This window comes from Adiantum capillus-veneris, chromosome 3 (assembly GCF_014529385.1).
Source record: "Adiantum capillus-veneris isolate H3 chromosome 3, ASM1452938v2, whole genome shotgun sequence".
NCBI classification, from domain to species: domain Eukaryota; kingdom Viridiplantae; phylum Streptophyta; class Polypodiopsida; order Polypodiales; family Pteridaceae; genus Adiantum; species Adiantum capillus-veneris.
Genome location: NC_140933.1, coordinates 83,393,068 through 83,408,551, shown reverse-complemented (window position 1 = coordinate 83,408,551; position 15,484 = coordinate 83,393,068). Strand labels below are relative to the sequence as shown.

The window sequence follows — 15,484 nt, the reverse complement described above, 5'->3', positions numbered from 1 at the left end:
ATTCCATATCATGTTGAAATCCTATAACTTAGTGCACCCATTCTAAAGAGTTTAATCAACTAAGTGTACAAATATTAATCCTCGAGCCAAAAGGGCATGTCAACTAACCCAGTACAATGTCAATGAGAAACATAGCATTCTCTCATATCGGAAAGCTAATTAAAATGAGGCAATATTTTCTTATTACAAAGTTTCAAAGCAACTAAATGAAGACATTAGTACATTAGTAGTAGAGGGAAACCTGGGACGAAGCCAAATCAACCATCTTTGACAAAGCAAAGCTCAAAAAGGTGAAACCTTCATGGATTACTAACACTCCACTAAACAAGGCAAGAGAACAAACACACATCAAGGCTAAGGGAGACCGTAAGAGAACCCTCAGCTTGTATTTGTTTAAATAGGCATTAGGTATCATTTGAGGACAAACCATCAAGCATCAAATAGACAGGTAGGCTAGGATCAAGTTGAGGATTCAAGCGCAAATTCAAAGCAAAGTTGATAGCAAAGTTCCCATGCAAGACAACAAGACCTCAACTGTAATAGGAAGTGCAAAGCTAAGGTATTCAAAGATACCCATAGGGAAGAATGTCTATAGGTTCTCATGACCACATGAAGAAAGAAAAAATGATCCCAAGTAGGAGTGGGAGAAAGTGTGTTATTATAACCACGGCTCAGGCTAGTGTGGTAAGGAATCCATTGGAGCAAAGTCACTGCCCCTATCATAGGTTGCATATGGGTAGAGACCAATGGGGTAGATAGAGAGGTGAAGGAGGAAAGATGCTCAAATTGATAGAGCTTGCAAAGGACCAGGCTGATTACGGGATGAGAGAGTGAGTGAATGAGCATTCATTTCATTCAATGCATACCTTTAGCCGAGGGTGCGATCATAAGGAGTATCATAAGAACGTTAAATTCACAACATAGAAGACACTATCGATGGCAAGGAAATTTGATGAGCCAACCTATGTCGCCGTTAACCAAACAAGTAATAGCGATTAGGAGGAACTGGAATTTGAACCCTTCGCTCAAGGTACCCATGGAGCCAAAAGGAGTCGAGAGTATAGAGAGAATCATAGGAGCAACATTCAAGCCAGTTGAGGTTTAAACTCAGGGAAAGAGGATTCACATATTACAAGATTAGTCAAAAGTGTAAAGATATTGTGTGCACGTGTGTGTGTGTGTGTGTGTGTGTGTGTGTGTGTGTGTGCGTGCGTTGCTTGGGTTGAGAGAGAGAGAGAGAGTTTTGGTTCACAAACCAGTTTCAGATTTGTATAAATCTCTGTACCTCTATGGATGCATTTCTTCCATAATTTGATTGACACGCCATTTTATCTTATTTCCGCTTCTAACTAACTTGTTTATAGTGCTAACCGAGGGTTTTGTTGGTTTGTTATGAAATATTATAGGCCAGAATTCAAAGTAGGTAACATATGAGTAGGACATGCTATCCCTATAGCTCGAGTAATAACCTGAGTTTTGTATTGTAGCACTTGGATGCAGTGAGGTGCAAATTGTGCTATGTGAATGCTACATTGGATCATGCACTCCTTTATGAGGCTCACCTGAATAAGTAGGGCATGCTATCCCAGCCATAACCCAATAGTTGAAGTGAAGTTTTTTTTGTAGATGCCACGCACACATGTACACGAACCATACGTTCTCATAGGAAGGTGGCCAAGTTTGATTCTCGTAAAAAAAATAGAGTGCTAGTTGTATTTATACATCTATGAATACTCCAACCATTGTTCAATTGGCACAACAGACAGCTCTACAAAACACACATTATTTGCACATGATTGTCAAGCTTCTTTCTCCCGTCTTTCTTGGTTCAAGTCCCTCCTGAAACCTCTCCCTCTTGGAAATATTGAGACCCAATTCTACATATAGTATCTCAAGTCCCTTTGCCATTAGAAGTTGAAAGTATGTCAGCTCTGCCACCAGCCATCCTCTCAGCTTTTAGACCTCGTTCACCTTCGGTAAACACCACATAAAACCATGTTACTTCAAATGCAGAAGGGGCAACTCGATTCAAGCGTATAGAGCTAGCTGATCACTTGCCTGTGCGGACTCGAATAACATCAGAAACCGGTGATACTGCAAACAACAATTGCAAAAAAGGCCTAAGAAGTTATGAGACATCCAATCAAGAGACGTGTTTGTGAAACGGTTGATGCAAGAGCAGAAAACCAACCAAAAATCTTCCCATCGCCAATCTCCCCGGTCCTTGCCTGATCAATAATTGTATCAATTACTGTCTCAACCTTTCATTAACAAAAGAATCAAAAAGTCAATTTAATCCGGAAAGCATGACTGCCAGTTGCTGTCATTAATCTTTTACAAAGAAAATGAAATGATAAAATGATCCTTCACTACTATAATATGCAGGGCAAACACTTGAGACAAATGGCTTGAGCATTGTGAGTTGTTGTGTGTGCTAAAGGCCTATACAGCCATCCTAACCTCCATTCAGTTATAACTACCAAAAGAGGTTCATTAATTATCAAAATTGCTGATGCATAACACAACCATCCCAGGCAGAACAACTTCGTGCTGGTTCAAACTTCACAGCTTCATGAAAGTATCAGAAGATCTTCAGTAACTATTCAAGATGCTCATGCATTGGCTTAGTTTTCCTTAACACCTGTTAAGATGGAAAGCATCAGAAAAGCTTCAGTAAGCATTCAAAATGCTTATAAATTGGCAAGGAAACTACACTAAATAAGCTTAGTGTTCCTTAACAACTCGAGACAAAAAGGTAGTACATATGAACACATACTGAGCATCTTAAAATGCTTCTCAATAACACACACCTGATCTTTAGAAACCACCACTTCCAACTTCACCTTTGAGACGAAGCTATTCTCACCAAACTCTGAGCCTGCAGAAAGCTGTCCATTCAGAGGAGTAAAATGATCTATATTCTGCAAAAAGTTGATTACATGCTGCAGTAAAACCAGTCTCTATCCTTAAAACATGGCTGCCAAAAACACATTGAGTAGGTAGAATAAAAAGATAAAACCAAAATGACAGGAGTACGAGCATTCTTGAGGTCACAACTTAAATAGCACTTGCTTCAGCTGGCAACCAGGCCCAAACTTTCTTCAGTGCATGGAATGGTCATTTGACATCAGAGACATTCCTTTATGATTTATTTTATTGATATTAAGAGCTACTTTGTCAAGCACCTGACATTCACAATGAACACCTGTGTCAGTACTTGCCGTGGCAGTTGAAAAGACATTCCTTGATCGAGTACTTTGTTGTATTAAGGTTGTTTGTGAGCTGCTTTGTAAGCATCCATCAATCTTAATGGGCATCTGATTTATTTGAAATTGTTTATGGAGAAAAGCTTCTAATTCCAGTTTTCTACAATTTCTCCTAGGATGTTTCCGGTAGTAGGTCAGAGGTAAAGAGAGCTAGGAGAAGGGAAGCAAAGAAAAGGAGGAGAAGGCGACAGATGCGCCTCAAATTTGACAAGTTTATAGAAGCAAGGATCCTACTCCAAATTGTAGTACCTTCGTGCAATTTGGACAGAGATGAGATTCCTCTTTCTATGCTCACAACACAGTATGTGGAGAACTTTCCACCGCTTGGGCTTGATAAAATAGTAGATGTATATAATCTTTTGTCCGCACAGAGATTTCATTAGCACATTCTTTAAAGACATGATTGCGTGCTCGAAAAGTGAAGAGAAGCATAGGGAAAGGAATAGGCTGAGACGTGATTTTTTTTTGGGAAGAACCTCTCTTTGGGCACATTGTTTCGAAAGACGGTTTTCCTATGGATCCTGCTAAAGTGGAAGCAATAAAGACGTGGCCGGACCTAAGAAGAGCGTATGATGTGCGAAGCTCATGTTCATACCACAAGAGATTGATCCGCCATTTTGCAATGATTGCTTCACCACTTTACGCATCACAAAGGAAAGGGATCGCTTTCAATTAGATTGACAAAGAAATTGCAGCTTTCAAGCTCTTGAAAGAGAATTGACTTTAGATCCAGCACTTATTTTACCAGACCTCAGAAAGCCTTTTGTGGTACAATTTGATGCATGTAGGAGAAGCATTGGTACAATGATCATGATTTGCATCTGGAATCTCGACAGAAATGTGATGTGATTGTTTAGTGACTGGTGTCTTTGTGCTAGTGTTGGATGTGTACAGCCTGGCGCATTAGTACATAGAGTCACTGTCTGGTAAGCTAGTTTTTGCTCTTTGTCTGTCTTGTAGGCGTAATCGAGGGCAATTACTCTTCTTTCAAGCGGAGGATATGTCACAAGTTAGTGCCATGGCAAGGCCTTTAGGCTTTAGGGTCTCCTCTCTCTCTCATCGACCGAGCACTGGAGATACGGAGATCCAGACGGCCACGATTGAGGAGAGGGGCTACACAGCATCAATGGAGGCTACCGCGCAAACGATTCGAGCCATACTCTCTTGACATCCAGAGTGTAGATGAGGATGGATTCTAGTAGTGGTATCTTTGTTCTGGTTCTTTTGTACCCAGACATGGTATTAGAGTCACTGTTTTGTAACGGATTGGTCTCCTAGGTCATTTTGGCCTTTTGAAGACGTTAATATAACATTTCATTTCTCTCTCTCTCTCTCTCTCTCTCTCTCTCTCTCTCTCTCTCTCTCTCTCCCCTCAACATAGGTATGGACAAGATCAGTCTTCACTTTTGGGCAGACAAGTAGAGGTATTTGATTTATATGTATATCTATATATATATACCTAGATAAATCCAGAATAAGCCTAGATTCACAATTGAAGGAAGTGCAAGATATAGACTCATGGTAGTCATCCACAAGGCAATATAACCATCTGCTCCATCATGCATAGTCTTGACTAATTAGTAATTACTATTACATTCCCACCAATGTCGTCAATGCCCAATAGTGAGTATAGAACTAGGTACTAATATATGCTCCCACAAACACACACATGAGCATACATAAATAAAAAGATCTATGTACCGAGTTTATGTCAGAACTCTAGACATGCACGGCACACTTGGCCATAACGAAGCCTAGCACCAAAAGAAGCATTAAATAGGAAAATTTAGCACAAAAAAAGGCATCTGATAGCCATGCGCACCACAAAAGATAGAAAGAATCAACAGAATATCAGCTTGTCGTAACTCGGACGAAAACTTCACAATGTAAAGTTTGCATACCCACCATATGACTAAAAAACTATACCTAGATGAATCCAAGATAAGCCTAGATTCACCTTTAACGGAAAGTGCAAGAAATAAACTCATAGTAGTCATCCACAAGGCAATATAACCATCTACTCCATCATGCATAGTATTGACCAAATATGACGACATCCCCACTAACGTTGTCAATGCCCAATAGTGGGTGTACTAATATATGCTCCCACACCCCCACCCCCACCCACATTGTTAGGTGCAACGGAAGTGAATGTTGAACTTTGCTCAAGATGAGTGCTCCGAACTGTGCTCAAGGGTTCCTTTTACTTACGGAAGGGAGAGCCTTCCGTTTTCCTTTAGTGAGAGAGTGCAATGGACACAAACAAAGTGAATGGACACTGTGAATGGAGGTGCATGAGACTGAGAGATAGAGAGAGAAGAGAATATGACACCAGAGACGACGTAAAACCCTCCTCCGAAGGCCCCACTCTCTATGGCGAGAGCGGTCTACTTATGATTGCACAAATCTCTACAATGCTTGGACTTGCCGACGATGTCGATGACGATGAAGACGACGACGAGACGGGCTGAAATCTGAAAATGCTAATGGCTGAAATCTGCAAATTTTGTATCTGCTGAATTTTGACTCTATGTCGGTGGCAATGTCGATGGCGACGATGCGACGACGACGTGCTGAAAACGCAAATGCTGAAAACACAAATGCTGAAATCTGCGTTTTCCGGGCTAAAATTGTAAACTTCGATGGATTCCACAGTGCGGCGAGGAACTGCTGCTAGAAGGTGAGATCTGCGAGGTTGGGGACTTATTCTGCGATGTCTGACTGCTGAAAACTAAAAACGCTGAGTCTAGGGCTGAATCTGTCGCGATGGAATTGCAAAACGCAGAATGTCCTGCTGCTCCAAAAACGCTAGGGCTGAATTTTGTTGTCGCTGTGGAGTCCGCTAACGCTAGGGCTGATCTGCTATCTGCGGGGGAATCTGCTAATGCTAGGGCTGATCTGAGGTTGTACTGTCGTTGTGAATCTGCAAGTGCAAAAACGCTGGCTGATCTGATGCAAAAACGCTAGGCCTTCTGGTAAGTGAAAACGCTAGAGTTGTCGCGGGGGGGAGTCTTGCTGAGAAGTTGCCTGATGAACAAACTGTTCCTGCTGCCTCTTCTGCCTGAATTGCTAGCGCTAGGTTTTTCTTATATAGTCACTTACTGAATTTGCCCTACCTAGTTCCCAACAAAAGTCACTTAAAAATAATAAGTGAAAAATGTCAAAAATAGGAAAAATAGGTCTATGCACTGTAAAAATGCTCTTGATGGGTTCTGACTGTAATCTGATGATCATGCTGTGTGCAACCAGAGGATATGCATCTACTCTAAGTGTCTGGACATGCACGGTCTGCGAACAGACTCACAAAAGTGCCAGATCACTTCCTAAGCTAGGCTGACTGAAGTGAAGTGAACCCTTGCCATAAAGTAGCTCGTCCACGTACACAAGGGTTAGATGTGCACATGGCATCCGCTCCTTTTCAAAGTGAGGTACTGGTACCGAACTGTATGGCGTCGAGGGAGATCGCCAACAACGTCTGGATGAATCCTGGGAAGGACTCTTCGTCGGCCCACTCTGATGTGTGGGTCGTGCGATACTTGAACTTCATAAAGGTCCGCAACGCTTGCTTCTTTGGGCCACGCCGAAAGCGACACAAAGTCATCTGTGGCTCCTTCAATGCTTCAACTTCGTCCATAGTCATACGTCTACCTTCTTCAAGAATCTCCAAGGATGAAAATTCTTGAAACCACTTCCAACACAAAAACATGAACATACCCATACCATGTAGAGTGACTGGAAAAAGTCTTCCTAACAAACTATGCATGCAATGCAGATGAACAAAGTGACGGAGTGCCAAACCACTCATCAAACACACGCAAACAATGAGATCGAATGTTTCTCTTCTAGTCTAAAGCAATCAACTGTGGCAATTCACAACGGAAATGCCCATGCTTGGTGCTCATACTTTCATGTGCTCTTTCTACAACTATGTCGTGCCAAGAAAGAGACATGGAATGTGGCTTCCTTGAATGCATACTTTTGAGCTTGTCATGAATAATCCGCATACATTCGTGCTCATTCATGAGTGAAACGTGCTCAACGTACAATATGTCATGCCTAGGAAAAGGGATCACATAAAGACGCTGACTAAAATACAGGAAACGATCACGAATGAAACACTCGTACAATGCGTGCTTACGAATCATTCGAACACATAGTACTTCCTGTGGGGGTTCTTTGGACCTAGGCTCAAGAGCCAAGATCAGTTCTTCCAAATTGGTTGAATCTTCCTGTGTGGGTTCTTTGGACCTCGACTCGAGAGCCAAGATCGGTTCTTCGTGATTGATCGTATCTGCAATGAGGTTAGCTTCACTAGAGAAAGTATCAACTAACACATCATCCTTGTGAACAATCACATCCTCTTTATGTAAAGCATCATGCTCGTGAGAAATCACATCTTGATCGTCATGCAAATCATCATGCTTATGAAAAATCACATCTTGATCATCGTGCTTGTCATTCAAATCACATGCAAATCCTGTGTGTCATGCTTGGGAGAAGAAGAGACTGAGAGAGTCTCCTTTTCCCAAATCTCTTCAATCTTCGCCTGCACATTAGAAATGAGAGAGAAAGAATGAACAACGTGCTTGCGATCCAATTTTGTTTTTCTTTCTGCGTACTTGCGATCAAATTCTTTGGCCTCCAAGCGTAATTGCTCGCGCTTACACTCCATGGATGCCATTCTTACTTCGTGCCACGTTGTCATCATGTCCATCATCGTCTTGCACCAAGCCTCCATAGGATCTGGTGCAATCCTTGGCGTAGATGGGGAAGGGGGAGGGTCAGAAAAACCTCCTGGTGGGGAAAATTCTTCTTTGCCTCTCTCATGCTCATCACCTCCAAGCGAAGTATCCATTCCGCTTCGAGTGATGACCATCCACCGAAGTCTTGGGTTCTTGTGGGTTCTTGTGGGTTCTTGTGGTCTTGGGTTCTTAAGTTCACGAGGAACGTGGGTTCTTGGGGTTCTTGGGTTCTTAAGTTCACGAGAAACTTGAGTTCTTGGGTTCTTGGGGGTCTTGAGTTCTTGAGGTTCTTGAGGGTCTTGAGGTTCTTGAAGTTCTTGAGGTTCTTCTTTTGCTTGCGATCTGCGTTAGAGAAGGATCTTCTCTTCACCCGAGTTCTGCTCTTTTCCGCGGGCGCACCCCTTGGCGGCCTTGCGCTCACACCAAGGTTGCTTTTTCCCACCTCACGTCGATTGGCAGGCCGCTAAGTGCACGGTCCGCTCTCAATGAGTGAAAAGAGGCACAAGGGAACGCTAGACAAGCCCTTCTTTCTTGGGTTTCCTGTCACTCTTCAAAAACACGATTAGAAATCGACACACCCAAGTGAACTTGGGTTCGTGCGACCTCAACAAGCAAAAAAAATTCTTGTAATTCTTGTGGTTCTTTCCTTGAGTGATACAGAACACTGCCAAAGCTCTGATACCAAAGTTAGGTGCAGCAGAAGTGAATGTTGAACTTTGCTCAAGATGAGTGCTTCGAACTGTGCTCAAGGGTTCCTTTTACTTAGGGAAGGGAGAGCGTTCCGTTCCTTTAGTGAGAGAGTGCAATGGACACAAACAAAGTGAATGGACACTGTGAATGGAGGTGCATGAGAATGAGAGATAGAGAGAGAAGAGAATACGACACAAGAGACGTTGTAAAACCCTCCTCTAAAGGCCCCACTCTCTATGGCGAGAGCGGCCTACTTATGATTGCACAAATCTCTACAATGCTTGGACTTGCCGACAATGTCGACGACGATGAAGACGACGACGAGACGGGCTGAAATCTGAAAATGCTAATGGCTGAAATCTGCAAATCTTCTATCTGCTGAATTCTAACTCTATGTCGGTGACAATGTCTATGGCGACGATGTGACGATGACGTGCTGAAAACGCAGATGCTGAAATTTGCGTTTTCCGGGCTGAAATTGTAAACTTCGATGGATCCCACCGTGCGGCGAGGAACTGCTGCGGGAAGGTGAGATCTGCCAGGTTCGGGACTTCTTCTGGGATGTCTGACTGCTGAAAACTAAAAACGCTGAGTCTAGGGCTGAATCTGTCGCGATGGAATTGCAAAACGCTGAATGTCCTGCTGCTCCAAAAACGCTAGGGCTGAAATTCTGCTGTCGCTGTGGAGTCTGCTAGCGCTAGGGCTGATCTGCTATCTACGGGGGAATCTGCTAACGCTAGGGCTGATCTGAGGTTGTACTGTCGCTGAGAATCTGCAAGTGCCAAAACGCTGGCTGATCTAATGCAAAAACGCTAGGCCTTCTGGTGAGTGAAAACGCTAGAGTTGTCGCGGGGGGAGTCTTGCTGAGAAGTTGCCTGATGAACAAACTGTTCCTGCTGCCTCTTCTGCCTGAATTGCTAGCGCTAGGTTTTTCTTATATAGTCACTTACTGAATTTGCCCTACCTAGTTCCCAACAAAAGTCACTTAAAAATAATAAGTGAAAAATGTCAAAAATAGGAAAAATAGGTCTATGCACTGTAAAAACGCTCCTGATGGGTTCTGACTGTAATCTGATGATCATGCTGGGTGCAACCAGAGGATATGTATCTACTCTAAGTGTCTGGACATGCACGGTCTGCGAACAGACTCACAAAAGTGCCAGTTCACTTCCTAAGCTAGGCTGACTGAAGTGAAGTGAACCCTTGCCATGAAGTAGCTTGTCCACGTACATGTAGGGTTAGATGTGCATGTGACACACATACACCAGCATACATCAAAAGAAAGATCTATGTACAGAGTTTTGTCATAACTCTAGACATGCGGGGCAACCTCAGCCATAATGAAGCCTAGAACTACAAGAAGCATCAATTAGAAAAAACTAGCACAAAAAAAGGGTAGCTGATAGGGCATACGCACCACAAAAGATAGAAAGAATTGACAAAATATTAATTGGTCGTAACTGGGACAAAAACTGCACCACAAGAAGTCTGCATGTCCAATATACAACTAAAAAAATATACCTAGATGAATCCAACATAAGACTAGATTCACCTTTACAAGAAAGTGCAAGATAGACTCATGAGCGTCATCACAAGGCAATATAGCCATGTGCTCCATCATGCATAGTATTTAGTCAATACTATGACCATACTTATTGGGAACGGAAAATTGGAATGCAGAATAGGAGCGGGCACGAATTGCCATTCCCTGTAATAGATAATCACGTCTAAAACACAGAATAGGATTCAAAACTAGAAGTTGGAATGAAATGGGGAACAAAAGCCTGAAAATGGCCACTTCTTGTAACTATGACTACAACATCCCCACTAACGTCGTCAATGCCCAATAGTGGGTATAGAACTATGTACTAATATATGTTCCCACACCCCACATACTCACACGAGCATACACCAATACAAAGATCTGTGTACTAAGTTTTTGTCATAATTCTAAAGATGCAGAGAAGACTTAGCCATACTGATGCTTAGCACTAAAAGAAGCATTAAATAGGAATAATTAGTATAAAAAAAGGGTAGTTGATAGGGCATGCACACCACAAAAGATGGAAAGAATTAACAAAATATCAATTGGTTGTAACTTGGACGAAAACTTCACAACAAAAAGTATGCATGTCTGCTATACGACTACAAAAATATACCTAGATGATCCAGGATAAGCCTAGATTCACTTTCACTAGCAAAGCAAGGAGGTTCTCCATGTTACAGGCCTCTCACAACCGTTTGACACAAGCATATGCTTCACTAGTCATGCTTGAGAAGCAATGTCATGAGGCATATTTTCAAGAGCCACGCATGAAGTGCTGGCTTTTAGACACACCAGTAACACCCGCATTGATGTACACAGCTCCAGTTTCGACCTCACGTTTATCCACACTAACATGGAGCAAACTAAAGAGACCCTAGGTTTTGTTGCTCTCACGTAAGATTCGTAGTAACCATGGTCCATCAGTACCACATGACATATTGAGAGCTGAGTTTGATGTACTAGTACCTACCAATGGCAATGGAGGCTCTATTCCAAACCGTATCATTTCTTCATCGGGGTCAGGGAGATGGGACCAGCCAGACTCCCAAGACTCGATTATCAAGCCTCTAGATAGCTGGCAGAGTCAGGTGACCAAAGGGCACTATAGGCATCAATGATGAGATGGGTGCAAGAGTATGGTTACACCATGGAAAGATTACCGCCTACCCACTATGATTTGAGTACAGCACATATCTCTCTCACGCAGCGAGAAGAACAGGGTAGTGAGATGAGCTCAGACACAGACGCAAAACGGATTTGGTTAGCAACGGCTCCAAGATGGACTACTACAAAGAGCATTTTCTCATGCTGACACATGATAGCTTCCTACCACACAGCTTGAGGGTAGCGACTGGAGCAGGGAATTCATGAAAGGCTAGGATGTGCAAGTTATGTGGACTAGAGACCAAGTCTGTTGTTTGCAGTTGTGCATGTTACAGTGATATAAACGCCCAATACCCCTCCATGCATGGTAGGACACAATTCTCTCTTCAATCAATGTTGTAGACCCCAAACCAACGACACTAGAGTCAATTTCTACTTGAGATGTACTAGCACCGAGAGCATCTATTACAGATAAGGAGTGGGCAAGATCATATCAAATAGACTGGGCTTATAGAGCTTCTCCATCCTACTTAGGGTGTTATAGCACAGTAGGGAGTCACACTTGCTAGAGCATAGGAGATTAGAGCATGTCGAGCGAAAATTCTCTTCTCTTCTCTTCTCTTCTTCTTCTTCTTCTTTATCTTCTTCTATGAGAGACAGAGTTGCACTACATATGTCATTGCCAGAGACAGAGTTGCACTACATATGTCATTGCACAGTGTTCTATGAGATACGGGGGCGTTTCCACTGCTTATTCAGAGAGGGTTTTGGTCCTCTATCTAGGGTCATGAGTTATGAGGATCAGAGATGTCTTGGACTATATCTACTTGAGTTACACAGGTATAGAGACACTTTACTGGGGAGAGCTAGAGAGAGGCAGTCCCAGAGACACATTACAGATTTCTTTTCACTAGATATGGGACAGCCAGAGGAGCAGCCACCACTGCAGAGCTCGTCCCACACTCATTCGACCACTACTGGCACTCTCATCGACCGAGCATTGGAGCTACAGAGATACAGACGACCGCGACTGAGGAGAGGAGCTACACAGCATCGACGGAGACTACAACAGAAGATTCGAGCCATACTCTCTCGACATCCAGAGTGCAGATGAGGATGGATCCTCACCATTTCTTCCATCTTTGTTTCTCACACTGTTACATCCAGTTTACCGGGTACCTATTGTATCAGCTGCTACACCCACGTAGTTTTAGATTGTAGTAGTAGTAGTAGTATTTTGTTCCACTTCTAGTTCTTTTGTACCCAGACATGGTATTAGATTCACTATTTTGTAACTGATTGGTCTCATAGGTCATTTTGGCCTTTTGAAGACGTTAATATAACATTTCATTTCATTTCATTTCTCTCTCTCATTCCTTTTTGTTAAAGTTCTTCATCACTATAAGCAAATGCCATGTGATCCTTGCTTTGAGATTCTTATAATTGCACTCACCTTGTTGGACTTTAATCAATATGACCCTTGATGTAGATCCTCATAAATGCACCCACCTCGTTCATTTGAAAAAACTACTCTCAACTCAAAGAATGTGAATAAACAAGCTTCCTTGTGGCAATGCAAATCACTTACCTGCTTGTCGCTCTCTAGCTCCACCTTGGGCACCAAAGCCCTTAACATCAGACACAGTTACTCCTCGAATTCCCACTTTGAGAAGTCCCTAGATTTCAGCATAACAAAGTTTGCTGAATGATCCAAAGTAAATACAATCATCAAAACATAACCTACAGCAAAAAAGCAAGCCTTTTAGTACCGTAGCAACATGAGCGAGTCTCCATGGTCTTCCATAAGAGTAGTCACCACAAGAAGTTGAGACCACATCAATGATACATAAGTTAGACGCTTCTTGAGGAACAAATTACAGATTCTTAATGCTCTTAAATCATTGCAAAAGCTTTGAGTTAGCACCGTAGTATAGCTTCCACTTTACAAAATTCTGCATGAGATGAAAGTCCTGATAAAAAACATGTAACCAACTTGTTTAAACAAGTTACATTTTTATTTTTTTTAAGGATCAAGAAAAGAGAGGAAACAAGCAAGACAATGCATTAAAAATGTGCACTTTTGGAAACTAAAACAGAAATATCATTTTAACACTTTCTCTATCTCAATCACCTTCACCTTCCTCGTCCCCCTCTCTCTCAATGCATAACCAGCTTCTCCAAGCCATACATCCAGCTATGGCTATGACTACATACACCTCTACCACTACAACTTCCCTTACCTTGGCAAAAAATCTACAATGGACTCCACTCTCCAATAGCTTGTGCTATGCACACGCAGCTATCAAAGCCTCACACTCGCACAAAATCCAAAATCACAATGATGAGATCATGACAAGAATCTATACGAATACGTTGCTTCCATAACTGTAGAAGCCTTCCTAAGCCCAAGTGTAGCATGTACACCGGCTCGATGTGCCAAAGGATGCGCTACTACGACCCAAGGCCAATTCTAGGTAAGTCTAGGGGATCTACTAGCCCCACCTATGTGAGCCTATTTGCAGGACTTACATGTCTAGATAGATCCATTAGACTAGCCAAGACCCCTGCATATATTAAAGTTACGCGTCTCATGTGAATGAGTCCGATGCCTATTTATGTATTTGAGATTATTTATTTGAGAGATATAAGGGCCCCTAGGGCTATCACTTTGTATTAATCTGGTCAGAGTTGATTGAAGCAATCTCAAGCTTGGCTTGTCAATCTCTCTAGCCAACCGGCACCACGTGCCAATTGAAAAGAACAGAATTGAAACAGACTTTAGCACTTCAACATAACTGAAACTAAGAGAGAGAGAGAGAGAGAGAGAGAGAGAGAGAGAGAGAGAGAGAGATGAAATGAAATGATATTTAACATCTACAAAAGGCCAAAATGACCTGTGAGACCAACAAGTTACAAGCTGGTGAATCTAATACAATGTCTGTGTGCTGAAAGAAAGACTAACAACCTAAACAAAATGTTGTAGTGAGAGTGAAAGTAGGGGAAAGACTAGAGACTCTCTAGTCAATACAAAGGTACAAAATAATGAGGGATGTAAGAAACTTAAGCTGCTAAGAAGGGGATAATCCTCCAGCTCATAGTAAATCCAACTGTCGGATCTCCATGGTCAAAAACCTAACTGGGTATAGTGCGTAGAGCACCAAAATAATATGATTCCTCCTCTGTAATCTCCGTCTATGCTGGGCTTCCCTCCTTTGTAATCATGGACGTCTAGATCTCCCTAGGTCCATCGCACGGTCAATCAATGTGCCTCTAGTGGAGGTGGGATCCGAACTCTGATGCAGAACCAGTCTCTCTAGTTGTCTAGTGGTAATGGCTGGCCTCAAATAGTTCGTAACCTGCCGTTGAGTTTGTCTGTCTCGTCGTCTCAACAAGCAATCTCTATGTCTCCTCAACTCAAGCAAGAACAAACCCAAGCATCTTTGATCCTAGTATCCCATAACTCTAGAAAGTGGTCCAAAACCCTCCCTGAATAAGCAATGGAATCGCCCGCGAATCTCATAGAATGCGGAGAAATGACATATGTGATGCAGCTCTGCCTCTGGCTCCTTGTGGCATACAAGACATACCCTAGCCTCAACCGGAACTCCTCTATATCTGTCAGTCTCAATCTCAAGCTGGTGTGAGGATGTGTGTATCTGGCCAATAGCACGCCGCACCCCATATGATAAATGTGTATTCATATAGCTGGGCCTGACTATAAAGCCATTCTGCCATGAGTTGGAGAAAATGTTCTCTGTAAAAAGCCATCTTCGTGCCCAACTCCTGAGTAGTCTCTATCCAAGTCCTCCTCGTGTCCATCTAAATCAAGTCGTGGCGGATAAGTGTAGTAATCTCTGTCCGTGTCACAATGGGAGAGGGGGCCTCCAAAGAGTGATGGAAGGGAGGCAGTTTGTCCATGCTAAAACCATGCATCTGGAACCAAGAAGTCATTTGTCCATATTGCAACGCACGCGGGTACTCTTACATATCCCTTTGATCAACTCCTGAAACCAAGGACCAGACAAAATTCGAACAACGATAACCGAAGAAGAGGAATTGAAACCGGGCCGTGGGGCGGTAGGCGTTGGCTTTCACCCGAAATTCTTTACTTTAGACACACACACAGAGCACTTTGC

General features: G+C 42.7%; 1 protein-coding gene across 2 annotated transcripts in view; it reads right to left on the bottom strand.

The window, feature by feature from the left end:
* Positions 1-1,657: 1,657 nt before the first annotated feature.
* GLB1 (nitrogen regulatory P-II-like protein) overlaps positions 1,658-15,484 on the bottom strand; it is a 40,003-nt gene continuing 26,176 nt past the window's right edge. For both annotated transcript variants that reach the window (XM_086508820.1, XM_086508819.1), the window contains exons 2-8: positions 13,273-13,318; positions 13,118-13,145; positions 12,937-13,024; positions 2,811-2,878; positions 2,192-2,261; positions 2,059-2,094; positions 1,658-1,971 (exon numbers count right to left, since the gene is read on the bottom strand). In XM_086508820.1, coding sequence (XP_086364946.1) covers positions 1,892-1,971; positions 2,059-2,094; positions 2,192-2,261; positions 2,811-2,878; positions 12,937-13,024; positions 13,118-13,145; positions 13,273-13,318 — 416 coding nt within the window. In that variant the 3' untranslated portion in view covers positions 1,658-1,891. The remainder of the gene's footprint in view (positions 1,972-2,058; positions 2,095-2,191; positions 2,262-2,810; positions 2,879-12,936; positions 13,025-13,117; positions 13,146-13,272; positions 13,319-15,484) is intronic.